Source organism: Hippoglossus stenolepis, chromosome 13, assembly GCF_022539355.2.
Source record: "Hippoglossus stenolepis isolate QCI-W04-F060 chromosome 13, HSTE1.2, whole genome shotgun sequence".
NCBI classification, from domain to species: Eukaryota; Metazoa; Chordata; class Actinopteri; order Pleuronectiformes; family Pleuronectidae; genus Hippoglossus; species Hippoglossus stenolepis.
In genome coordinates, this window is record NC_061495.1 from 20673672 (window position 1) to 20700241 (window position 26570).

The 26570-nt window shown below is 38.1% G+C and overlaps 1 protein-coding gene and 1 long non-coding RNA gene across 2 annotated transcripts in view; both read right to left on the reverse strand.

Moving 5' to 3' along the window:
• Nucleotides 1–26570, reverse strand: part of LOC118119884 (interleukin-1 receptor type 1) — a 35241-nt gene that overhangs the window by 3471 nt on the left and 5200 nt on the right. Inside the window, 1 exon segment of the mRNA XM_047342578.1 lies at nucleotides 34–169. Coding sequence (XP_047198534.1) covers nucleotides 34–169 — 136 coding nt within the window.
• On the reverse strand, nucleotides 3988–15201 carry LOC124854608. The gene is made up of 3 exons (XR_007034787.1): nucleotides 15070–15201; nucleotides 11772–11900; nucleotides 3988–4203 (listed from the first exon to the last, which is right to left on the reverse strand). It is a non-coding gene; the product is annotated as an uncharacterized LOC124854608 (long non-coding RNA).

Sequence of the window (26570 nt, forward strand, 5' to 3'; positions counted from 1 at the left end):
TCACAGTTAAATAAGAAAAGGCAAAGGACTGACGGTTGGTTTGTTGTGTAGACGCGGTCGGCAGGGTCGATGCTGTGAATTATCTCAGATTTGGTACACCAAAAGACATCAACGAAGGGCAACCCAACACCCGGCACAAAGACACTGCACAACTGGCTGAAACTACTTCCTAAACACATACAAAAACAATCAGTTATTTATCGATTAGATTTTAGGTTTCCATTATTTTCCAATTGACAGAAAATGTAACTTAGTTCCAGACACTAGCAGGATGTCTGAAAATTGTGCTGTTTGTGTAAATGTGTGTTTCAGGTGCCAGAAAGAAAAGATGAATTTTCACAATCTACAAAGTTTTTATGGCAGAATGTTTGGGCCTGATATAAGAAACAAAAAACAAAAGAGAAGAATTTTGTTTTTGTTTTATATTTTGCAGTCCAAATGTCGAGATTCAATGTTCAATCTCGAGATTTCAGTTAAAGACACAAAATAGTACTTTACGGTCAGTTTCAAAATTTCATTGTCAATAATCTCAGAATGCAACAAAAAAAAAATCTAGAAATTTCAAATTTATCCTTGAAGCAAAAAGAAAAATCTCGCGTATTTTTGTCTGTATACCTAATGAGCCCTTATACTTTTGTGAAACAGGGTTCCAGAACTCTGTAATCATTAATGGTTTATGGTTTATATATGTTAAGTTCACAGTAGATCACTTTGTAGCGTTGTGCACTTTTTGCTGCTTATGGGACTCCACCTATCCTGTGCACCACTGATTGTTCCATTGGTTGGTTCATGCACTTGTGGAACCATTGAGTGCTCCTCTGAAAACACAGATAATATTAAAGACTGTGAAAGAGGCTGAGTGCTTCTCATCATGGAAAACAAAATTTTCCCAGATGCTAGATCCACCCCCCTGATCCAGATCCGCACCAAAATTTAAAAGGAAGTTTCATAATAATCCATCCAGCAGTTTTTTTATAATCCTGTCAACTTCTTTTGAAAATACATAACACATTTTTGGCATACAACAAGAAATTAACAATTAAACTAGTCAAATGTTTTCTACATTTCAGGCTTTCAAGTTCCTCTCTTGTAAACGCTTTTCTCACCTCAGCCCACGCGTGTCGTCTCGACCACGGATCCTGTGGCGCCTGCGAGGGTGAGTTCAGTGCCCAGGTGTAGTTGGCGGTTGTTTTTAGCATCCACATTTGTTGATCAACAGCATGGTCCTGGACAGGTGAGATATATTTGTCCATTTCATTCAGTATGGGCTCACAACCCTAGAAGAAGAAAAGAAATATAAGTCAGGATTTTCTCTATTTTCAACATCGTTCATGATGCACAACTGTAATAATCCACAACTTCATGTAAATAAATGTCCATTTTATTTCTTTGAAATCGACAAAGGAAGAACAACTAGTTATAAGATGAGTGGTGATTGACAACAAGGTGAACAGACAAGGTAAAGCATTACAGAGTATTAAGGCTGTGTAAAGAAAAAAAAGGTTCTGAGATTTTTAAATATATTCTCGAAATATTGTGACTTTTTTTCTTGTTAAATTAAGACTTTATCCTCTTAATATGATGATTATTTTGTCTTTATTTTTTATTTTTCTAATATTAAGAAATAATGATTTTATTGTACTGATATCATGAGTTTTTTCATGATGAATTACACCTTAACTCTCATGAATGTATAACTTTCATCTCGTATAATTACGACTTTATTCTCCTAATATATTACTTTTTTCATTATTCTCAGAAATGTTTAACTTTTATTCCCGTGATACATATTATTGCGAGAATTTATGATTGTTTCTTATAATATTGCAACGTAACTCTTATACCATCATGACTTTTTTTTTAAACCTATGATTTCTTTCCCCTTTTGTGACCTAATGCACTACTTGAAAAGGGCATACCTACAAGAAAGTTAAAGGATGTTTCAAACAAACAGAGAACTAAAAAATGAAATCTACCAAAATTTTATCAAGGTAGCTCAAACAATTAAACCAACATGTCCCATGATTACGTATGTTCAATTGTCTGAATAGATGAAGCGATGGAGAAAACTCACTCTGTGCCAAGTGAGGGAGGAGCTGACACTGTAGCTGTCCAGTTTATAGATGTAGTTCTTCAGGGGACAGGACAGTTTGTCATTGATGCCTTTTGTGAGTATTTGAGGACTTTTGTGAGGCCTCCCACATTCTCCAGGAAACGGAAGGTCAACAACCAGCTTGGTGGCCTGTCTGTAGCACGAGGAGTTCTGTCGGAAAATGAAGCAGAAAATGAAATACTTTCTCTCTTTTTACTTTTAATTTTGCATTGAGCAGCTGAATCATGAGCTTTTGTAGGATAAGAATAACTAAAACCAACTGTCAAACCTCCTGAAAGGTATAAATGGCTCAGCCCTAAAAATCTAAAACCCAGAGTCCATCTATATCTGTGTTGAGGCTCATTAACTGCTCTTTAAAAAGATGATGGAAGTTGTTGGTGTCTTTCACCATGTTTATTTAGTATCCGATCCTTCTGATTGGTCAACAGCTACTGCAACAGGTCAAGCTGATACTGCCTCTGCTTTGGACAATGGAATTACCTCAAATGTTCCTTTGTAGAGTTTAACTGTAATTCATCAGGAACAGCTTGAATATTGGTTTTTCCCATGTTTGAAAATAATTTAACAATTTTCACAATATAGACAGACTTCCTTCAACTTGTTTTGATTTTCTATCCCACTGCTCTGTACCTCAGTATGATACATATTCCCGCTGTCGTCCAGAGCGTTACTTTCAGAAGCCACAGAGTCTCCCCTCGCACCAGGACTCGACCGTCTGGTTGCTTATTTCTTCACCCGCGTCTTGGAGTCTAACCAGGTGATGTTGTAAAGACGGTGTTGAGAGTGAAGGCGTCCGGAACACCAAGGTGCTGTTTCAGCATCGCCATTTCCCGAGAACAGAAAACATTCTCAAACTGGAGTCTGTAGTTGGTGATTGTCACACATCTAAATGGAGGATGGATTTGTCATTAATTCAGCCACTCAATAGATAGAGCTTACAGCAAACCTTTTCTAGCTAGAACACGTTTGTCAGACAGGCCTGGCTGCCTGAATTATATATTCAATTACAAAAGTGTTTTTAGAGAGAAAGTTTAAAACATTTGTTTTCTCATTGGAAGATTTTGTTTTCAACATTCACTTATAGCTCTGAGGTTTAGAGCACCCAGAGGACATTGAGCCTGACTTCCAGTATTTTCCATGATGCTCTCATCACAGTTTTCCTTTCTCTGATTCAGCTGGAACTAAAATGACTGGTCAGTTTGTGATGCAATAATTTCTACGGATTCTGGTTTCCCATTGGTGCAGAGCCTGTGAGTCGGCACTGCCTTCACATCTGGAAGCGGCCCAGTGTTACCACTAACATTAATGGCCAATGGAGCTGTGAAGGTTTTTAAAGACATTCAAATCAATGTTTTACAGTTTTTCTAACAGGGCTGTATAAGGAATTTTTAACATGTTCTGTCCTCAACTCTTGAATGGAGTGACTGACAGATGTGTGACAGATGCACATCAACAAAATGACAATATTCAAAACATTCATGAGAAAGACTGTTGTCTAATATGAATAAAGAGGATAGATAAAGGGTGTGCCAATGTTTAAAATACATTATGCAAAAGAAAAATGTCATTAAAGTAGAATTAGTCTTGGTTGTTTCATTTATTCTTGTCAGCCACTTCCCAACATATCAAAGCTCAGCTGATAATGTTATACTGAGCTGCTTTAGGCAAGTCCCTGCAGAATCTGTAATGTTGTTGGCTGGTTGAAGCCCAGCTCATCTACTACCAATAGAGATAGAATAGAATGAAGCTGTATTGTCATTATACGAGGAAAGCAGTGGACTAAATGCACACCATAACATATTTAATAGTTCAGACTAGAGCTGTGATGACACGTTACATGCAGTTACCTCAAAGGTCACAAGATGGCGATAAAATCCTTTTGTACAGCCCTACGGACTAAGTTAGACATAAAAGCCAAAAACAAGAAATATAAAATGGATTACGAAAAACATACGAATTCACTAAAATATTTACGATATGTTTGTGTGTGTGTGTGTGTGTGTGAAACTCACCTTGTAGAAGTCCTGAACAGATCCCATACAGCCCAAAGAAAAAGAGAAGGCTTCTGAGTGTTGGAGTCTGCCTCATGGCTGAAAAACACACACATAAGCAAATGTAAGAAATTGACATGTGCTACAAGACAGGGAGAAAATCCTGAAAATCCAACAGACTGACAACACTTTTACAAACACAGCAATGATCAGCAAAATGATCAGTTTTCCCTTCATCCTACCTTCTCTTTCTAAAACGGTTTCTCCTCTGTCTCCCAACCTTCTTCTCCCTCTAAGCCACAGAAGTAGATCACAACCGTTGTGGTATTTTTAAAGAGTAATTTCTTGAGAAACCTCCAACAGAATGTGACGTGTTGCTTCGGCGCTGGAAAGAAGCCCAGCATTCCTGAACTCTGGTCATCTCCAAGTGAACCTTCCTACTCAGAGCTGCCTGTAAGTTTATGAATGAACTCTGCAGACATGTTTCCACTTTTTGCTCAAACTTGTACAACGACTACATGTGTTGTACTAAGTCAGTCGGGTTTTGTGTGTGTGTGCGTGTGGCCAAGGTATGACTCATAATATGGAAATCTTTTTACTCAGTCACACTATGAGAACTTGTCTTAATCATTGGGAAAAGTATAGAAAACTGTTAACCACAACATATTAAATATGTCTCTAGGGAATGACTGTAGGTCAACTTGAAATCCTCTGAAGTGACAGAGACATGTATGAGACATTAAACTTTTCTTATACCCTCTACCATAAAATGGCAATATGATCGGAGAACATTGTTGTTGACAGGATGTGGCATAAATCTGGTGAAAAAAAGTGAATCACCCTGTTAAGAAAACATAGCCAAAGAAATTTTAATTTAAAGTGCTACAGAAATAAAACCCATTACATTTCATGATGAGCTTTGAAAGTTATTAAAAGAAAAACGGAAACTACTAGAATGAGGATGCTTCTTCTTTTACCGATTGTTTTGGAGACTACTGAAAATGTTTGTTATACTAATGTGTGTGTTTCATGTTCCATAGTATCTGATTGACTGCAAAGGCAGAAGCTGTGACCTTGGTGAGAGACCAAATTTAAACAGGAAAGTGTGCAGATAACGACTGATCTTATCTAACCACATCTTCAACCACATGCTGACACATTGCTGGCAGTTACAAGTTAGTAGGCATCATAACACAGGTGTTTTATGAGATGTGTATTTTTAAGGAAGCTTAAAAACACTGAGTCAGAGATCTTTAATGTTTCAGCATGACATATAGGCTTGTATACAGTGAAAAAAGATTCATGATCATTTGGTGTGATTAACGTCATCATGATGTCACTATGAAGTCAGAAAATGAAATCACGTAGAATAGTAATGCATTCAATTTCGGTGAGAGCAAACACTCTGTCAGTCAATAAATCAAATCTTAGTTGTAGAGCCCATATTCACAAATCACAAGGGTGCAGCATCCTCTGTTCTTAACCCTCAGGAAGTGAGGAAAAACTACGCAAAAAAACATTTAACAGGTAAAAAAAAGCTCAGAGAGTGCCACATGTGAGGATCCTTCTCCCAGGACGGACAGAAGTACAATCAATGCTACATGTGGCAGAGCATATCAACAAAATAACATGTGTAATGATGTTTAAAGTATTTCTACAAAAGACAAAGTCTGACAGAGATGAAGGGAGCAGCAATGACAGCCTTAAAGATAGTGTTATAGCCAATACGTGAGTAAGCTTATTGTATATCTAAGCAATCTAGTTTTCATCATAATGGTACATATGGCATAAATGACTGCTTGATAAAGTTACTATGAAATAGCAATATTACAATTTTAAAAAATGATCATTGCCTGTTTGGGGTGGCAGGGGGCACTGTCCCCAACTTAAATCTGTAGTACCCAAGTAAACAAGTGGACCCTTTATGGCCCCTGAAAAATCATGGGGTATACACAGCATGCACAGGGTATGCATCACCGCTCAGGTGCTTTTCTTTTCAAATTGAGTGATACATACTGAAGTGTATTGATATAAATGTTGGGGAAATGTTCATAGAATCATGCACAACCCATATAGAATTCATCTCTATCTTTGCCTGAGGCAGCTCATAGCAGTCAAACTCTTCCCTGTGCCATTTGTTAACAGTAGCAACAAAATGAGAAAACAGATAGACAAGGAGAAAACGATCTTAACCTCAGAACCTGCACCTCTCACCACATGAAGAGCCGCTGCCGAGGAGATAGAGATGGAAACAGTGCTGTGTAGATAAGTTGAGCGCGGTTTGTCTGGCTGCATGTGAGAGCTAGGTGCTGCAGGTTGTGAGATTTTGCTGTTCACACATTTGCGATCTCTATTTTCTGAGACGTGACAGTACTGTTTTAAATCCGCCTGTTTGGGCTGTTTGCTTGGTCTGTGGTGATGCTGGTTGCAGAATTCTGTATGAAACTGTAAAAGTGACCTGCAGTAATTTAGCCTCAGCAAGTGAAGTCTGCAGAACTCAAATTTTTGTGATAGTGATCGAATCATGTGTCCAAATTCAACAATGCACTTCCTTGGGTCCAGGTCAATTTGCTTTTAAGCTTCAGGATGCTGATATGATTAGTTGCAAATTTCTTGAATTATCAAAAACTCTGTGGTTCAGTGCAGGAGATATTTCAGTGTTAACCAGTAAAATATACTTTTTATACAGTGTATAACATTTGGATTGCTGTTAATGAGATAAGTGCTCGTCTATACTGGATGGTGCAGAAAACAAATTCCACCATCAGAGTGAGCACTAAGATGATTTATGATTAAATGATCAATGGCAACTAAGGATAAACATCCACATCCCTCATCTGCTCTTACAGAACAATAATAAAATCTCTTGTAAACAGAGGGATTTTTGGTCTAACTTTTGAAATCGTGCTAAAATCACATCTGCTATTAAGTTCAGTTGTTGATTTATTTTCTTTTACAACTCCAGTTTGATTAAAATGCCATAATCTCTTAGAGGCCAAGGGGATGTTTTAGAATTGCTTGTCATATTTAACCATAGAGTCCATAATAATTTCCATTTTGATTGAAAAACAGAAAATTTATGTTAATGTATGGATTAAAGTTACATTTAAAACTTAGCTTTAAGGGCAGGAGGATGATTAGAGATATATTGTCATTCACATTACTATTATTTTACAACAGATTTCAACTGCTCAGTCTGATTTTTAGCGAACCAGAATTTCAGGAGAGATGAGGCAGCATAGCTTTGCTCTGGGACAAGTCCGGGCGGGAAGGAGCGTGGGAAGAGCGAGGCCGGTTCAGCAGACCAGATACGTGGGAGAACACGTGGGAGGCCGAGGTGAACGGAAGTGACTCAGTCACACGGGGGAAAGAAAAGCAGTGTAAATGTTCTTGCTGCTGGAGACATCGAGGTGTTGGTGGTTACCGGTGCAGCAGGTTGAGTCAAGGTTTTTATATCACTTTAGTTTATGGGTTTGATGACTTTCAATTTTTGTTTGCTTTCAATTTGATCATTACCACAGACTGACATATCGTAAATTGACTAAATAACACTGGTGGTTACCATGCGTCAATTTTATTATTTCATATCAGAGCTCCTTATCTTTACACCTTATCTTTTCTCCCATGTGTTACTGTTAACCCACTCCCTGACTGCAGTGTTGCTACACTCCTGCCTTTTCACATGTCTGCTTTTTAAACCGAAACTGCTATTTCTACATTACAAAATGATTCTAATTGCAGCTGGAAATCTACATAGGGCAATGACAAGAATGTCTTTGAGGATTACTTTTACTGTTCCTTCGCGATATGTTTTGTCTTCTCCCACAGTCGTTTCCAATTAATGCAGCATCATCATTTCATTATAGGTGCACAATGTAGGGTAACGCAAAAGTAATCCTCAAAAAAATTCTCGCCCTGATCCTTCGGCACACAAATGCAGTTGCAGCTTACTTCTGCTATCTTACTAAATTTCAAGGAATCTCTCTATGTGCGTAACATATCTAAAATATCGGTCATCCCATCTACCACACACTTGGTAAATCAGGTGTTAATCTGTGAATTTGGTCATTCAAAACTTTCAATATTGATCGATTTTGAACCATAACGTCACATACTGTATCTCCACCAAGGCCCAACAGTCTTCACCAAACTGCAGAATGTGTGAATGTGTTTGGCCTATAAATGTCGTCTTCAGACGAGCAGGCCTCTGGGAAGTGACTCATCTATTTTCAGTCGGATTTGGAACAGACTGCTGCTGGATCCCTTTCAGGCTCCAAACAATAAGAGGACGCTGATAGAAGTTTCCTTTGACTGGTGATAACAGATGGGGGAAGGAGGGAGAGGCTGGTGGAAATATCATCACCATGTGCTTCTCCTGTACAGGGGGAGTGGAGTGTTGTAAAATATTCGTGCTTTGCAGAAACCACACAAACACTGTTGGGAAGTGGGCCTCGTTTACTGAGCAAAATTTGTGCAATGTTTGATTTCACTGCCGCGAACTAACAGAGAGGAACACGCGTCCCTGAGTTTGTGTTTGCATTCAGCTCGGATGTGTTGTCCTACAAATCTGCTCAGTCGTGCAAACTTTGTCCATCTGTTTGTGGGACAGCGGTTGCACCACAGACAAGAGAGTGATCAGAGGTTCAAGGTCTCCAGAATGCGTCACTGGAGGATAAATAACATGAAGTAAATTTTGTTTTCTTATTAATTCAGTGCTATGTTAGCAATCTTAGGAATAAAGTACATGAATAAAGAATATTTTACAGTTACTGTGGACAGTCTTACAGTGAATTTCCTGGTTTGAGTATTAAAAGTGTGAAAGTATGAGTCATCACCAACATGCAGATAATCATCATGATACATTGGCGAAACAAACGTGAGGCGGCCGCAGCAAAATGTGCCTCAGCTGATACTGTGCGACTGAACAACAAACACAAGACGACACAATGAACCTGTGCATTTATACAAGGAACTGGAAAAGTGCTGCTGCATTATTTTTCATTATTTGACTATTTACATTATTAACTAATCTATGTCTATATTCTGTCAACAAAATGGCCATTCAGTGCAACTTCAAAATACTTGTTTTAACAGACCAAAACAAAAATGAAATTGGAAAAGTGTTTTCGTTTTCAATGTTGATAAAGCTGCTGTCTATTTTCTTGAATATAAAAATTGAAAAGTGGCATCATCAGATTATTTTTGTACTATATTTATCTATTTATTCTTTCATCTACTTTGACTATTTTACCATTGACACCTAATTAGGAAACCGTAACGTTCCAAATTACATTCATGAGCTGGATGCAATGTAATTTAATTCTACTGTGCTTAGGTTTAGTGGATGGTCTGAATGAAAAGTTACAATTTAATCTGAGCTTTTTTATCCAGCCACACGTTCAAAACCAAAGATATTCTACTTAGTATCTCACATAATGCAAACAATTTGCAATCAGAGTATATTTGGCACTTTTGCTTTAAAAACCTACTACATCACCCATCGACCAGAGTTGTTGCTGCTTCTCTTTTGTCGATTGCATGTTCTCCCCATTTATGTGTGGGTTTTCTCCGGGTCCCTCAGGTTCCTCTCACATTACAAAGACATGCAGATTGGTGTTAGTTTAATTGGAGACTCTAAATTGAAGTAGATGTTAATGTTAAAGTTAATGGATGTTTGTCGGCCCTGCGACATGCTTGTGACCTGTCCAGGGTGTTACTGGCCTCTCGCCCAATATCAACTGTGATTGGCTGCCGCTCCCCCCGTGACCCTCAGAGGATTAGCGGTATAGATAATGAATGGAGGGATGGTGTCAAGTGAATTTGGTTTTGGGGCTGATTTAAACTCAACAGAGTGGAGCAGTAGGGTGACGACCTTCTCTTAAGCCCTGATATGATCTAAGGAGACAAACATGAGACAAATGTCATCTCAGCTCTAGGATGATTTTGGGAAACGGGACTCATGTGATACTCTCATGTTCCTAGAGCGATGGAGGAGAAGAGCTGAGCGAAGCAGAAGTTTTGGCCAAGAGGATGTGACCCCGGGTTAAGATGGAGAATTGAAACACTAGTCTTTAGTTCACGTCCTCAATAAGTAACAAGCTGCATAGAGTTGTTTAGCTGACTGTCACACTGTGTTTGAGAGAGTGCAGGTCACATCCAGGAAAGCTTTGTTTGTCTTAGAGCACATGATTTGCAAATAAGGACTTACTGAGAAAAGAATATTTTGCATGACAGATATCTTAATACACGTTTAAATATCTGCTCAGGACTATTTTGTATTGCAGACAGGAAAACTGGCCATTAGAAGAACACACATCTGATTATAATGTTCTACAACTAAACCACTTTATTTTTAACTCTCTCTGGGAAAATATCTATGAAATTAAAGATGCAGTATCAGCAGCCTCCGGAGACTTACAGCAGGAAAAACTGGAGGAAAAACAACGTGGGAATATTCTGATAAAGATGAAATATATCAGCCCTTAAGTGAGGCCATGAGGAAGCTGCAGATGTTGGATGTATCCAAATATCAATCTTCTGTATGAGGGTTGACGGAGGAGATGCTGAACTCCTCTCAAAGACTCATTTAACTCTTTCAACAGGAAAACAAAGGGAGAAACTCCTCCTACAGCGCAGCACGAGTGTTGTCTTACACTCTGAGGACTTTACTACGGAAGCGTATTGCATTCACTTGAAAAAAGAAAAAGCTCTGTTTTTCTGAGATAATTATCTCAGAAAAACAGAGCTTTTTTTTTTCAAGAGTCGACAAGGTTCTTTGGCTTCTGAGGTTGCAAGCTACTTCTCCATCAGCTTCTCAAATTTGGCACCAGGAGGCTCAGGCTGCAACGCGTATTTACGACAGTGATTTATGCATCCCACCTGTAGGGGGAGCCTGACTATAAATGATAATCTTACATTATGTCGCTTTAAGTGTCTTTCTGCTGTGGTGGCAATTTGAATAAAGAGAAACCACGTGCACAGCTTTGACAGTCAAACACAACTTGCTCATAAAAGTGAAAAAAAACGTAGTGCATTATATCGGAAAAATAGGAAAAACAAATCTTATCAATGTTTATATGTTAATTATGTCTACCAGTGTTTTCCAAAGTGCCCAATGGAAATGGTAGCTATTTTAGGTGGGTCTCGTACTGGGCTATAAAAAAAACATATTTGGCAAATTCATCAAAACATGTAGTATTTGTTTCCGGGCAACAACAGCAAAAAAAATTATAATATATATTTAAATAATTGTTCAGAAAAGTGTGATTTCTGATATTAAAATATCATTTCACATTCGAAATGGTAATCATGGTCATTCTGAGATCACAATTATTTATAATAATAATTCATTAGTTGTGATGACAAAACAACGCTCATGTTTAAATGCCTTCACTTCAGTGGTGTGTTAAACTTCTACTAAAGTACGAGTCTGGTTTTGGGCTTTCAGAGGACTTGTTCAGTTTTTAGGGTTCCTCAAGTCTCCTCAAGCAGTTTGGGAAGCTCTGATCTACGGACCCCTTTGTGGTTAGACATTCAAACAGGCTTTTCTAGCAAGGTAAGTAGAAAGGTGGCTGATCAGGGACAAATGATTTAATATTAGAGTTAATATAAGAAAAGTAAGAAATCAGGCAGCAAACAGGAGTCATATCTTAAAATTGATGACTCACCTCAGAGGAATCACAGGCACCGAGCAGACGGAGGAAGGATGAGTGAGTGTACACAGCTCTGCAGATCCAAGTGTGCAGAGGGGAGGCTCCACCACAAGCTCAGCCGGTGACTCAATCGCTCTGTCCCACCTCCACAGGACGGACACACACACACACACAAAGAGGAGGAACAGCACGTTTACATTCCACCTCTCAACTCCTCTGTTCACCTTCCTCTGCATTTCAACACACCATCAACAAAACCATTCACCAACAATCTTACCATAAGTAGAAAATAAGCACTCAACATAACATAGAATAACATAAGTTAACCTTAATGGCAATAACCTGAAACTTAACGTAAGTACAGAGCAAAACTTAGAGACTAAACCTCCACTGCAGGTTCTTTTACACACACAGAACATTTTTCACAGTGTTTCAGCCTGAACAATATAAAATAAAATAAGATTAAAAAGAAAATGTGTGATTATTTACCTATTTAAAAAAATCATCATTAGTCTGATTTGTTTAGCAGGAAACTATAAGATAAGAAAAGGTGATGAACAGGTGAGACACATGAGGACAGGTGAAGACGATCACGAGGGCGGGAAACAGGACAAAAGAAAGGAAATATGTAAGAGACACAAGGAAATTGGCTTCAAAATAAAAGCAAGAAATTGGACAAAATGAGAGAAAACAACTTCACAGAGTCAGGCACACACGTGGAAGGTTACGTGAGATAATGAATACAACACACATCCAAACACGAGAGTCCATAAAAACCACACAAAAAGAGTCTTTCAAGAATCCAAAAACCAAATACAATGAGGAAAATAAGTCCAAAGTCCATAAACAGAAAAAGTCCAACAAGAGATCCACAAAGTCAAAAGAAGCTGGTGCGTCTCTTCGCCACCAGCTTCATCAGTCTTAGAAACTTTAACAGAATAATATTCTATCAGGCTAAAGACTCTAACCATTGAATTGGATAGTTTGTCCAAACACTCCTGGACTGCGGCATCTTACAATATGTATATATACATAGAAAATATTGGCAATGATTCCTAAGATGTCATTATCAAAACCTTATGACAATAATTGAGACTTAATATTTAACAGTTTAACCATAACCCTCATTATAAGTAATTATAAACAAAAAGAAAACCCAACCAAAATTCTAGAATTTCAATAAAGAACATAAACCTTTTTGAGTAAAATATCTTTTCTACATTGTCTTTTCATTTAAATAGAAGTTTTCATATTGACAAACTTTAATTCTAATACCGTCTGAAAGACTGATATCGGACGATGTTCTCAGCCAAAGGACGAATCAGTCAGGCTCTAGTTTACAATCTGCAATAATGGACCAAGGGAACCTAAATAGTCACCAGAGAAAGTCTGTGTTTCCATCACAATCACAAGCTGATCTGAGAGTAATTCTCTCAAAATCACTGTAAAAGTGTTGTAGTCATGCAGAGGTGTTAGCACACACCTGGGCTTCCCCACAGCGCAGAGGAATTCCCTTGGAGACAGAAAGGTTTCTTATAAATAAACCACAATCCTGATATGAATGTCACTTTTTTCCAACAGCGCTGCAGAAAACGTGAACTCCGCCGAAATCCACAATGTGACAGTTTGAGCAGCCATATCCAAGAAGCTGGTTTTTCGGTCTCATGTGGAAAAAAAGTTTCGACCACACTGTTATATTTTTCCCCTGCAGACGAGGGAAAGTTTTCTGTGGTTGAATTTCGGGGTGATTATACCAGTGATTGGAAGATTATCAATATGTGTTGTGAGGTTTCAGTGTGAAGTCTGCAGTTGTTTGCCTCATGAGTGTGAGCTTGTGAAAGTTGATACCGATAAATAAGTTGAGGATGTTTAAATTTAATCATTTAAAGCAATCAATTAGTCTGTAAATTATAATTTTTTTCAATAACTGAATCTATAAACTCTAATGGTGACCATGAAACCCCAGTGGAGAACACATTTAAAATGTTCACCATTACAAAAGACAAACACAGCCGGCAAACCCTGACAACCAAAGACCTCTTTGTATTACTGCTGTCACTTTTTCAAACAATTGTCTCAGTTCATGTCCGAAGTATAAGTGCTGATTGGTCAGTGTTTTTTACCACATCATGGTAGAAATGTTCGTTTTACCTGCGCCAACCGTAAAACATTTGGCCTTTAATGAACCAATGCACAAAAACTGTGACTGAATAATCAGATTAAAGACAAATTAACTACGGGGGTTGACAGGTTAAACCGGTAGAGATTAAAGTTAGCGCCACTCCTCCCAAACCAGAGTTGAAATAATTGAATGGAGATTATTCTCACTGTGGTTTGAAATTCCAAAACCTGCCTGTTCGGAATGGGCTGTTTTTCTATGGTGCAGAGTGAAGTTAGAAAACTTTGTGCTCATCCTACCTGGTTTGTTTGCAATAAAGCCGATTGTGCATCCATGATCAACCAGATTCTGAGTTTTTTTTTCTTTTTTTTGCACCGATTTTAGAGTCAATGTTTTTCATAAAAATAAATACAATTTCCAGGATGAACGATTCACAAGATATGTGTTCCACAAACAGACAGACAGACATTTGTGGATTTAGTAGATAGATTGAACTTCAACTGTGCAATGCTCATTTATATCTGTGCTATACCACCATATATATCTTATATATACTGTATATATTGTTTTTACCGGTACATTATTGCTTCTGTATATATTATTTTTCATATTTCCTTGTGTTTATTAAACGTTTACTTATTATTATATTATTTTACTCACTGTCCCTGCTGTAACATTGCAAATCTCCCTGTTGTGGGACTAATAATGGATTAATCGTATCTTATCTTATCTTATCTTATCTTATCTTATCTTATCTTATCTTATCTCATCTTAATATGGAGCAATTTTATGATGCATATATTTGCAAATGCTTGATGGTGACGATTACTCATTTTTAATTTTGTTTTGATTTGTTTTGATTTGGAAAAAGTGAGAAAAACAATATGGTTGAATAAATCATTAATATTGTTACTGTAATGTTTTGTCCTCGTTCCATTCCACCCCCTTCATCTTTCTCCCAAATGCCGGGATTCTGGATTTCAAAAAGTCAAGTTGGGTTCGGGGTCAAGAAAAAGGATAAGACAACACAGATCTGGTGTTTGGTGAACATATGCTTTGCTTAGTAAAAGCTTGTCTGAAATGACACTATAGATATAATATGATGTTGAACTAACAGTAACAGTGATGACAGGGATTCTGATTACAAGTGAAAATGGTCCCAGCACTTTCTATTGTTCAAAACAGAGAACTCACCAGCCTGATGTTATATCCGTCCATAAAGGCAGCAGCCTCTTCAAGTCACATGAATATCCAGTAAAACCATCTTTTTTTTAAAAAAACAACTGAAATCTATGTTCAGTCGTACCCTACGCAGCTTTGACTTCCCCTTCTGTGAAAACCTCAGCACATGTTGCAATTTCCTTTTATGGGATCTTTTGTAAGTCTGCCGGTGTCTTAATGTATTGAGCAATAACTGGGAGGAGAGCTGCCTGGATCCTGTGGTTCATATAATTCACACCATACAAACACATTTACAGACTTTACAGTTACTGCCAGTTCATACGAAAGAGCTGTTGTTTATCATCTTCTCTGTTTCTAACTGTGTTCTGTCAGATTCAGCCATTCTGGCACATGTTTATTCCGGAGTGTGGAGTTATTACTCACCTCATATTTCTGCTTTATATTCATAAGGCTCCATTTTTAACTCTGTGATCTTGAGACCTCTTGTGGCTGCACACAGACGCAACTCGATACCATCACAAAGGCCCAGCACCATCCTGAGATTCAATCAAGCTGCACCAAATTTAACTCACTCATAGATATCAGTTCTCTTAATGTGGCTGGGTTTTTGTTTTCCATCAAGAATCATCAATTATTCTTTTAAAAAATCAAGAAAAATGTTGCAAAACGCCCTATTTCACAATATTAAAGGCCACTTCATGGGGGCAGGCGTTCATATCAAATGCTGCAGGCTGATGTGTGTGTGTCCCTGTGGCCCAGTTTCTCCAACCTGGAAAATTATTTAATTATTTTTATTTCTCTATTTCTCTAACTTACAAATGTTCCAGCTCCACAGGTAGAAACACCTGTGTGTGTATTTACTGTTTGGTTGTGAACTATTATTTATTTATTCATTATTATGAGATGCAGCATCTGTCAGAGGCGACACATTTAAATCAAGTCCTTATTGTTTAATTATAAAAGCAATATTGTACACAGGGTAAATAAAGGCTCACTCACCGATGCTGCAAACCATAACTACAAATTGTTGAATATAAACATAACCAATGTGATTATTTCAAAGAAAAGGGTGAGATGTTGTAAAAAAAAGTGTGTTAAGAAGTTATTCCAGTGTATTAAGTATTCAGCTTCAATTTATATTATTACAGAAGCAAGACATTTGTCAAATTAAGTCAATTGAGGTCACATTTATTTACACAGCACATTCAAAATAAGATGTGTTGATTTGTGTGCTTTAGAATAATAGGAAAGGAAAAACAATACATGTAGGAGTCGTAAAATAGAATCAGGCCGAATTAAAACAAAGATTGAAAAAGGTTTGTCTCTCTCTCTCTCTCTCTCTCTCTCTCTCTCTCTCTCTCTCTGTTTATTAAAGCAGCAGCTCTTCCTGACTCAGTGTCTCTGTGTGTGTGTGATGGGGGATTTGACTCTGGACGGGATGGATGTCAATGCTCATTTTAATCCGACACACAATCTATCACTGATACTTTCAGAAGATTAAAAGGAACCATAGCAATGTCACAAATAAAAATGTTTTACAGGACAATGTAAAATTGTAGGAGAAAGTGAAAGTTCAGTCACTCAGTTCCTATAGAAATAATAAACAGCACCATAAATACAATAAGCACTTCAAAAAATATGATATATATAATCATATGGCTAAAATATATAATTAATGACTATAAAGTAATTGTGCATTTACTGTTGATCGTTATTTCTATAGTGTTTTATCACAAAGACACTATATTCACACCCATGAGGAGGTGAGATAAGAAAAGATATGAAAAGATAAGATAAGATAAGATAAGATAAGATAAGACAAGATAAGATAATATAAGATAAAATAACATATGACAAGATAAGATAAGTCCTTCATTGGTCCCACCCAAATTTACCGTATTACATGAGCTAAGAGAAAAAAGAGAAATACACACTCAGTAAAGGTAAAAAAATATATAAACACAAGGAACAATAAAAAATTGAAATATGTACATTGTAAATAAACACAGCGTAGAAAGATAGAAAGTGATTGTTGCACAGTTAAATTAGCTTAAAACCTGAGTGAGGTACAAGTGGTCAACTGGGAGCAGTGTGAGGTGTATAGGTTGTACAACACACACACAGCTCCTTTTTGTTTGAGCTCTTTTTGCTGAGATGCAAATTGAACACGTTGACACCGTCTTGACAGATTTTTGTCTTCAGACGGCCTCATGTCATCATGTGTCTGCTTCAGTGACTCAACAGCTCACACTGTGGTTTGATAGCTGTGATGATGCGAAACAGAAAAACGTGATCAGTGGCTGAATCGATGACAGAGCAAGCAGCTACTCAGGAGAGCGCATAGGCTTCCTCCACCAAGGCCAATCAGTGGTAAATCAAACTGTACCAAATACCACACACTCATGGATATCAGTCCTCTAAACATGCCTGATTTATTTATTTTTTTTATGTGGAAATTTGCTAATATACACCACACACACACACACACACACACACACACACACACACACACACACACACACACACACACACACACACACACAAACATATCGTAAATATTTTAGTGAATTCGTATGTTTTTCGTAATCCATTTTATATTTCTTGTTTTTGGCTTTTATGTCTAACTTAGTCCGTAGGGCTGTACAAAAGGATTTTATCGCCCCCACTTTTCTCTCCCACTTTTCTGTTGACCATTTCCTGACTTTGTCTTTCAGGCATAAACCTCTGGAAATCATCGTGCTCCAGGAAGCAAGATGCTGTATAAGTCATAGCAAAGTGTTTGATTTTGTTGTTTTCTGCTGAAGCACCCTTCAACCTTCAATGGCGTGCTTTGTGTCGTGTGTCATTGTGCTGGTAGAAGTTTGTTTCACTGGCGCTGTTGGAAAAAAAAAATGACGTCCTTCTCTCTGAAGGTTAAATCGCCTTGTAACTTGATCTGCTAAAGTACAGCTTGACAGGCAGCCAGTCTTTATATCTAATTTATTCTGAGCCTAAAAGCAAAACCCCTCATCACATGGAGGCCGTGTCCGAACAATAAAGCCCTACTCTTGCTTTCTGTCTGTTCCTACTCTTCTCCTTTTCTGCTGCTTGTTAGTTTGAAGGCTTTTTCGCTTCACAGCTTCTCTCCACCTGCTAACTTTCTGTCAGACACACACACAGGCAATTGCACTTCTAACACACATTTTGGGAGCACACACTACTTTTAACAGAATTTGTCTCATTGTCTGAGTCAAACCAATCCCCCACCCATGAAACAAAGAGGTCGAAGGCGGCAGCCGTCCCGAGTGAGCCAGGTTTTCCGCATGGCTCAATTCTGGGTCCTGTGGGGTTTTTTTTACTGACTCTTTCTCCTCATGTTTTCAAGATTCAAGATTCAAGATTCAAGATTCAAGATTCAAGATTCAAGAGTTTATTGTCATATGCACAACGATTACATTAAGCAGTCGCTTGCAATGAAATGCTTGGGTCACGGGCTCTCTTTAACAATGCTCAGAATATTACAAGCAGAAAAAATAAGTAAAATAAGATCAAATAGAATATCAAAATATATATATATACACCTAAAGAAAAAAAAGAAAAACAATAGTGCAAGTGTGTGCAATAGTGCAAATATGCTAAGGTGCAGAGTTAGTGGAATTATGACAGATTGGAGGAGTTTAAAAGTCTTATGGCCTGGGGGATGAAACTGTCTCTAAGCCTGGTGGTGCGGGCCCGGATGCTGCGGTACCGTCGGCCAGACGGCAGCAGGCAGAACAGTTTATGGCTGGGGTGATAGGGATCTTTAATGATCCGGTTGGTCTTCTTCCTACACCGCTGGGTGTAGAGGTCCTCCATGGATGGTAGCTCCGTCCTAGTGATGTGCTGTGCAGACTTCACCACCCTCTGTAAAGCCTTACGGTTCAGGGCGGTGCAGCTGCCGTACCAGGCGGTGCTGCAGCCAGTCAGGATGCTCTCTATGGTGCACCTGTCGAAATTGCAGAGAATCCTGGCATCCATGTTGAGCCTCCGCAGCCTGCGGAGGAAGAAGAGCCGCTGTCTGACCGTCTTCCTGATGGAGTCTGTGTGATGGGTCCAGGTCAGGTCATCACTGATGTGGACCCCGAGGAACCTGTATCTGTGTGTGTGTGTGTGTGTGTGTGTGTGTGTGTGTGTGTGTGTGTGTGTGTGTGTGTGTGTGTGTGTGTTTGTGAGGTTTTGGGTGGGGGTGGAGAGGGTGGAGAGGGTGGAGTTATCCTAGTTTATCTTAAAGTCCATTTTCATTGGTGGAGAGTTGGCTGACTGCTGTGTGTACAGACTGGAATTGGTGAACACAGGAAAGTGAGACGTGTGTGTGGTCAGATTCCTGCCTTGTTATTGGTCAGAGGGCCGCCTCGGTGAGAGGAGGGGATGGTAGATTAGTGGTGGGCGGATCGATCTAAATATCGATAATATCAATACCAACGTTGGTATTGATATTGATTAATACCAGTGTAATAAGATCGATACTTTAGTTTCAGTTTCTCTCCTGTATGCACTGCTGTGTAAGTGCTCTCAAGTGCCGCTCCAGTCACAGCGCGGAGCAGGCACACTTTGCGCCTCCTCCCCCCTCCCCCCGGCCAGCAGCACAATGCCCTAATTGAAATGCGCAGGTACTCAGAAGAGAGGCCAATTCCTCGGGATCAGGATCCACTACTTTGGTGGAAAAACAATGCACCAACATTCCCCTCTCTGAGCAAACTTGCCAAAAAACACCTGGGGGTGGTTGCAACGTCAGTGCCAGCTGAGAGGATTTTTTCAAAGGCAGGACAGTTAGTAAGTTATAGGCGAAGTGTATTAAAACCGAAAAATGTGAACATGATACTGTTCCTGAACAAAAACCTCTAACCAAAACCTCTGTTCTACACAGGGGGCCATGGCCCACAGGGGGGCTTCTGGGAATATTTCTTTGAACTCAAGGCTTTGGGGGTTGTTTAGTTATTTACACTTTATTTATTGTATCGGATCGATACCAAATCTTGCAGTATCGCACACCATTATGGTAGATGCCTCACACTCCATCTGTTATCATTCACACTGTGAAACCTGCAGCTTCAGGACACTGCACTCTGCTTCTCAACCAAAAAGAAGAACTGATCTCTTAGGATTGCTGCTACACTAAAAAAAACCCAGTTGGATTGACAGCTTTACTCTTTTCCAGTTCTCTGGTGGATACTGAAATTTCACTGTTTTGCATTAAAAAAGAATTTTGTTGCACATGCAGACGATTTTATCATCACCAACTCTGGAAAGTTGCTTCTTCAGAGTTAACATTTCAGGGGAGGCAATTGTAAGAGTTTTTTAAAAACCTTTTTGCTGACTTGCTGTTTCACCAGCTGTGTGGTAAGTTTTATTTATTTTATTTTTGTGTGTGTTTGCCTTGGGTGAGCCTGAATTTTGCATGTTGAATGATACTGAAAGCTCTGCTGTTATGCTTAGTCATGGATTGCAGCATTTTTTCGATTGATTGCTTGATTATAGTTTTTATCATAAAATCTCCACAACTACCAAAAATATATTGTCTAGAAACAGCGATCAGCAACATCATGGCTTTGTTGAGGCCGATCAATGTGTATATATGGCTGGTTTGGAAATAATCACTCAGAGCTATTTATAACTTTTACAAAATATTTTGTGTTTAAAGTCAAACTTGATCAGACATAATATTAAAAACTTGATTTGGCTGATCAGTGATATCAATCATTTTAACAGCAGCAACAGCCTATATGTGCAGTGGTGAATAATTGTGTCCATCATGTGTGGAGAAAGGCCTCATCTAGAAAGAGTTACCCAGACAAAACAAAACCTTTATAATAGTTTGTTTTGTCTCAAATCTGTTTTACGAGTTAAAAACTACAAATATTTTTTTTAAAACCAAACTAAATTGTTTAATTAATGGACAGACAATGCTTACTATTTCATTTCCATTTCAGTGGGATTTTGATTATAAAGTGAAATTGAAAGCTTGGTGTCTTTTGGGTTGTTCCACAACATAAGGAACAGTTTGATTCTCACTCAAATGAAATGAATCCCTCAATTAGAGAATAGTGTAATTAACGGTTGCTATTTGCTCATGTATTATTGGATGTGGCTGTGACGTGTCTGATCCCGGGTTTCGTTATTAACATGGAGGTGACTCAGCCAACTGAGAGTCTGCACAGCTCAGGAGGTGAAAGTGAGAGCGATACCCTCAACCCCCTACCTCAAAGTCTCACATGACAGACAGTGTTGATATGTGACGCTGAGGACGAATATGGACACCACCAGTTGCAGGGCAGCAGTAGGAGAGGGATGCTTTCACGGGGGTCCCCTGTGGCTTCAGCAGGCATCTGTTACCCATATATATCTATATATATATATGTATATATATATAGATATATATGGGTAACAGATATAATACATATATATATATATATATATATATATAGAAAGATATATATATACAGATTAAAAATAGTTATAAAGTATTTCAAATAAATCTTGTTTTCAGAAAAGCTGTTGCCTGTATGAGGCTGAAGGCAATACATGCAACTGTATTTTAAGTAATTGTTATTATTATTATTATTATTATTATTATTATTATTAATAATAATTTATTATAAGTAAAAACAAACATTTTTGGATACAGAAAATCCTTATTCAGCTATTTTTAATTTAGTATGTTGACATATTAAAAAAACCATGATGCTGATCATTCATGTGATCGCTTTTTGTTTTGATTTGCAGGGAACACTGTTAACTAGTGACTGGAGTCCTGTAGTATTTTATATTGAAATATCAATAGGGTGTGTCATTTTCCACAATATCATTTTGACATTTTGTAAAAGCAGAATCATGTTGTTAAAAACATCGTAAAGGTAAATCTTTCTGCACATACCTTATTATATATACATTTATTTAAGTAGCAGATGTTATTGGTGCTGAACATTTACTCTGCAGCACATTAAACTAGGTCTAAGCAAAAAAAAAACAGTTTTCTGTATTTTATAAAGTTCATTGAGCTTAACATTGATGTATTAATATACTATTGTCAAGATATTTCTGTAGTAATGATGGTTTAGCAATAAAAGGCAAAACATATTTGAAATTAAATATTTTGGGATTGTATTATGAGAATTTGGATCTTTATCGAGTGTATCCTCAACTCATGAACATAAACCATCACAGTGTCAGAGTAGTTTAATAGCATTTTTATTCTGTAAAACTTTTCCCCAAAATTAAATTAAATTAAATTGAAATATTTCCATATTTAAACAATGAAGGTCTAGTGACTGAATATTTATCTCAAAGGTCAAAGGTCAAATGTCAAGGTCATGTTGGCCATACAAAAATATGTGTTCACCATTTGGTTGTGATATCTCTAGTCTGCGGACCGATGCCTATATAAGGGACACAAAAATGGCTGCTAAATGTATTTTGTAAATATTAGAATATTAAATATGGATTCCCTAAGATGTCAATTTTTAAAGCCTCATGACAAAGAAATGTAATCGAGATATGATATTGAAAACACAAATACAATCAAATATATAGATAAATGAACCCAATCTTATTCATGTAAAATAATATATATATGCTGTCGCTTACTAACAAGTTTAGGACGCAGGGTAATGTTGGGACCTGGTATTTGTGAACTACAGTTCGGCCTACATGTATAGTCAAAGCCTTGACCACATGCTCTTCTTTGTTCTGGTGACAAACCAGAGCCTCCAGAACTCAGTCTCCCAGGGCGCGTCAATGTCACACAGAGGTGTGAAAACCGACAGGGGACACAAGTTTCAACTACTATTGGTCACTCTGGGCCCCAGGACCCATGAGGTCACCAGGCCAATATAAGCCCAGTTCTCCCCCCTTCTTCCTCTTTTCGATCTCTCTTCCCACGCCACCCTCTGAGAGGAGAAGGGTGGCTGTCCAGCTCACTCTTTTCGATTCCTCTTCCTACGCAACCCTCCGAGAGAAGGGTGGCTGTCCATCTCTCTCTTTCTGCTCAACTTCAATGGAGGAGAGGTGCAGCTTGCAGCTCACCTCACAAGGGAAACCTCCTCCCAATCCAAGCTCTACCAACCTTCAAGCAGGCCTGACCGGAGACTGCTAAAACTTTCCAAAAGGCAGCGACGCGAGGTCCTGCCTAACAACTCAGCCCAAGTTCTGCATCGCACAGCAGAACCACAACCAGCAAGACGACTTCACTGGACTTCAAACAGCACAGCAACCTTTTTTCCCTTTCCATGGAAGGTTAACACAACTGGGCTTAATAATTATACTAGGCTAAGCAAAGACTGTTTATTCGATTCCGTTAGATGTTTATATGTTTGATTTGTGTTGCTGTGATATTTTGGTTACAAGTTATTTGAAAGTTAATGTTAGTTATGCTCTTCAGTCTTTCCTTGCATGCATCTAGTAACCTTCTAATTTGGCACCAACACACAAACCCGCATATCTCTTAGACCCATCACGCATACACCCCTGCTACATGTCGTAAACATTCCAAAGGGGGGGGGGGGGCGTTATCTTTGGAGTGGCCAGCCGCCATTTCGAAAGAACACTCACTCCCACAGACACACAGACACACACACGCATACTCACATACACATCTTTATATAGTAAGTACACCGTTAGTAATTTGTGTTTTTATACTTTATTATCTTCATAATGAATGTTTTTCTTTCACAAGTGTTGTTTACATTAATGTTGCATAATAGTGAATTTTGCCAACCTCTACACTGTCAAGAACTCTATATCATTCAACTTTGCTTTGGTAAATTTGGTTATAGTTATTAATTTAATTGTTAATCAGAGTTCCAAATTTGTAGTTAGTACTTTTATGAGACTTAATCAATAAATTGGCTGTCTTTTCCCTTCCTTTGAAGGGTGGTGCCCTGAGGTAACTTTAATCAATTAAAGTTATTATTTAATAATAATATTTTTAATATTAATATTCAATATTTTATTTTGATAAACAAATTTATTGAATGCCGAAAGGCACACCATTTAATGGTATCACGTTTAATGCATTATTGCACAACAGTAGTTAGTGAGAGCTTTGTGATTCTTAGAATAAAAACTGGTTTACTGACAGCTTTGTGTAGTTCTGTGTTACTTTATGCTTTGTGAGAGTGGTTGAGAAATAATTAATAGATATTATTGTGTTTATATTTATGTAACAAACTGCTTATGTTAGTTAATTTCATGGAAATGATTTGTCGTTATTTTGTGCTGTCTTTCTCTTGAGGCGAAACTCTGAACAATTAGGTTTCTCATGTGCTTGTTTGACAGGTTGCAAACAGGAAATGTCACAATGACGTTGCAACACAGGCCATAATTTAACAAACTCTGCATAAACCTTTCATAAACCCCTTTCTTATAAACACTGCATCTCATATTACAGGTCAGGAGCTAAAATCAGTTCATGGGCTTCAGCTTCACCTCTTTCTTTAACCAACAAGTGTTTTCCTGTTGATTCTTTGACTGGAACAACATTGAAACTGAAAACACTCAAACCTCAGAGTCAGTAAAAAGTACAAGTTAAAAAACTTTTTTTTGTTTTTGTTAAGAGTAAGTGTTCACATGTGTCCTCAGTTGTTACAGAAGGATTGTGTCAGGCTGTACTGTTCTGTATGTAATTTCACAGGGGGTGCAGTATCATTATTATGCCACTGTGAGGCGCTGAAGCGCTAAGTAGGGATGCAAGCTTGTGTCATCACTGTTAGTAAAGAAGTGTGTGTCTACCTGATGTGCAGGTGCTAAAGACAATAAACACAGCCACGGGCTAAACAGTTTACCATCTCCGAGTGCAACGCAGAAGAAGCTGCCATCATTAACGCAACAGTTTTGTGTCAGAATGTTGACATTTATTTCCAACAGCAGAGGTTTTTGTTAGTGTCAGAGGGAGATTTGTGATGATCAGTACTCACTGTTTGCCGCAGCGAATGTCAGCAGCAGTGCAGCCAACAAGTAGCAGACCCAGCCTGTCCGCTCCAGGACTCTCATCTTCGGGTCTGGACAGGTTACATTTCGTAAGGTTTCTCTTTGAATTCCCAGGAAGTTCCACTGCTTGGCTGGAAAAGGTCAAACACTTAAAGACACTCTATGTGTTGATCTCACTGGTTTTATCTGACATCCCAGTTTGACATGGGTTTTCTTTGGGTACTCCTGCTTCCTCCTACGTTCCAAAGACATGCAGGGCAGGTTAATGAATGAATGAAAGTGATCGTGATGATACCTGTGGCTGTGGTCAAATAGATTTGCTTAGTGGAAGATCTTACAAGGAGTGGGACTCTTATCTTATCTCCTCTAACATAGGAAACAATGGACCATCATTAAGAACCATTAAGAAATGAAAAGAGATAACACTCGCCCAAAATTCCCCCCATTCAAATACCATTCAGATATCAGTTTTATGTGTTTCTTCCTCTTAAGTGGAACCAATTAAAGTTACTGAATATCTCTCTTCTGTATCACAGAGCTGTTTTAAATCCTTCTGTAATGAAACTGCTGAAGAATCAAAGCTTTTCTTGGGGTTTAGTTTGATTTTAGGAGAACCTCCTTCAGTATAATTTTAAAAAGCAGAGAAGTCAATGAAAATGTTGCAAAATCCATTGCAAAATCTTGCGATGCAAAAGAAAGGAACAGAAAAATATCCAGATTAGTGTTTCATAAGAATACCTGAAAATGTTCATCATTAAATAAAAATAATTATTGCAATGAACCATGTCTGCATACAGTATTTTTTATTTTTCGAGAACTTTGTGTTGTGCCTTGATGCATGAAAACAAATAAATGACAATTAATGAAAAAATTCACAGTTTACTTCTTTTTTTTACATATGTACATTTGACTTTTATACGTGATGATTCTGTTTGATCCGTTCTTCTTTATCCAGGTGATTCTTCAGTCTCCACTTGCTATGGAATATAAACAGATCAGGTCTTGCAAGATCATCCAGACTGGAATCCTCCGCACAAGTTTTACCATCCAAAATGTGCAAATTGAAAAGGTCCATGAGCTGAAGGAAAGTCCCGCTGTTCACCTCACAGCTTATGGTGACAACACAGTATTTCTGAAGCATATCGTAAGCCCATCATGAGTTATGCAGAGGGATCAGATGTGTGGGGCAGCAAGTTTTCTGGTTTCCTAGTTTGGGAACACAATGACTGAAATGCAAAGGCTATCCCCTTTTCAATTCATCTGAATTCATATGAAGATAGCTGTAAATAGAGATGAGACAAAATGTTGTCTGGACCTAGAACACAAAAAGTATCATTGTTTTTTGTTGTAAAATGTTCGGCTTGTGTGATAAAAGAAGCTAGTCGACAGAGCTTTGACCCAGATATCTGATGTCTACACTGGAAGCCCCAAAATAGTGGCAGTTGCCCCTAGCAGCTAATTCGTCATCAGACGATAGCCGATGGGCTCAACAAGTAAATCATGCACTGTGAGCTATATGAACCATTAACAAATTTTTTTTTTTGGCAACATTGGGACAGAAGAACTCCACT